Source organism: Stegastes partitus, unplaced genomic scaffold (genome assembly GCF_000690725.1).
Source record: "Stegastes partitus isolate 25-593 unplaced genomic scaffold, Stegastes_partitus-1.0.2 Scaffold2629, whole genome shotgun sequence".
Lineage (NCBI taxonomy): Eukaryota > Metazoa > Chordata > Actinopteri > Pomacentridae > Stegastes > Stegastes partitus.
In genome coordinates, this window is record NW_007580360.1 from 1 (window position 1) to 1,707 (window position 1,707).

General features: G+C 48.7%; 1 protein-coding gene across 1 annotated transcript in view; it reads right to left on the minus strand.

The window, feature by feature from the left end:
* Window positions 1–53: 53 nt before the first annotated feature.
* The window catches only part of pomt1 (protein-O-mannosyltransferase 1), a 14,898-nt gene continuing 13,244 nt past the window's right edge, over window positions 54–1,707 (minus strand). The window contains exons 12-17 of the mRNA XM_008305796.1: window positions 1,573–1,669; window positions 1,094–1,186; window positions 860–980; window positions 686–783; window positions 322–435; window positions 54–223 (exon numbers count right to left, since the gene is read on the minus strand). Coding sequence (XP_008304018.1) covers window positions 86–223; window positions 322–435; window positions 686–783; window positions 860–980; window positions 1,094–1,186; window positions 1,573–1,669 — 661 coding nt within the window. The 3' untranslated portion in view covers window positions 54–85. The remainder of the gene's footprint in view (window positions 224–321; window positions 436–685; window positions 784–859; window positions 981–1,093; window positions 1,187–1,572; window positions 1,670–1,707) is intronic.

Sequence of the window (1,707 nt, forward strand, 5' to 3'; positions counted from 1 at the left end):
AAGTGAATGAAACATCACATAAGGTAAATCCGCTGGAAACGTGTCAGAGGAGCATCTCTCTGCAGAACCAGAACCTCAGTGTGTGTCAGTGTGTACCATCAGGTAGGTCTTTCAAGCCCCGCCTCCTCCTCAGCAGGTACACCACTGCCAGCAGCTGATAGGCCAGCAGGCTCAGGTTGGCCACGCCCCACGACACCGGGTTTCCAATCAAGTGGATCTGAGCCTGAATCACATGCAGCCAATCAGAGAGCAGAACAGGACACATGGTGTGTGTGTGTGTGTGTGTGTGTGTGTGTGTGTGTGTGTGTGTGTGTGTGTTACGTTGGTTGTCGCGTGCAGCCAGTATGCGATGTTGGTTTCCATGGTGATCCACTCCAGGGGTGCGGAGCTGTATTTGTGCTCCGACTCTTCCTGTTTCACCGTTAGCATCTTCCACTGCCATGACATCACAACATGACATCACAACATGACATCACAACATGACATCACAACATGACATCACAGTTCCTGCTGATTTTTTATTTATTCTTGATGAGTTGATTTTGTGAGTGTTCTGGACAAACAGATTCTGCTCTAATACTGCAGTATTCAGTCAAACTGACTGAATAATTAAAGACGTGAAAAGCCTGCACACCATCACAGGAATCAAGCCATCTGATTGGACGATGACATGATGATGTCGTACCTGCAGCTCCACAAACTTGGCCCAGAAAGAAATTTTTCTGTCGACGTCGATGTGCGTCGGAGAGTGAAGCTCCGCCTCCCGCTCCTTCTGCTCCTGACCTGGGAGGCATCATGGGTAACTGTGACATCACTGCAGTAAATACGGAGGGATGCTAACAATGCTAAGCTAACATACTGGTTCCATATCGGTGTTCCTCCACGTTCCACCCCAAACTGCTGCTGTGAGCTTTGAACAGCTTCTCTGCTACGACCTCGAGCTGACGGAAACCCCAGTCTGGGAGAGACACACCGCTCAGCTGCGCGCGCACACACACACACACACACACACACACACACACACACACACACACACAAGTCAGCAGGTCCTTATATGGGCGTTCAGCTCAGGCGTGTCAGGTGAGGTCAGCACCTTGACCACAGCGGAGGTGTTGACGTGGACCAATCGGACTTCAGACAGGATCGTCTTCCACACCTCTGACTCCGCCTCCCTGTTGGCGATATCCTGAACAAACAAACAAACAAACAAACAAACAACAGTTCAGTAAACAACGGCTCCACAAACTGTCCAATGAAACAGCAGCAGTCATGAAAACGAATGAATGCCAAAGTCTGCTTTTCATACATAAACAAAATGAATTACAGGGAATTGAAATGAAAGATTAGTTATTAATGATTGATAAATAACGTCTGATCAGCTGATGAACTGTGACAGTCTGTAATTAGCTTCTAGGTTTGCAGTTCCTGTTTGTTTCTGTCGTCCTTCAGGCCTCATTCATAGATCCACTTTACACTGTCAACGTTCACTAACTCTGAAACCTGTTTTCAGCGTCTCATGGAGCTGCAGTTCTCTGAGGGGACACCGGGGGGCACTCTGCTGCCTCAACTCACCACCTTCCACAGGTTCTGCGCCGGCATGGACACGTTAAAGTCCACGTAGCCGGAAACCTCCTGAGCATGAGGACTCATGGGAGCTGCGACATCATGACTGAGTGGTCAAAACAGAGAAAGGTCAGTCAGATCAAT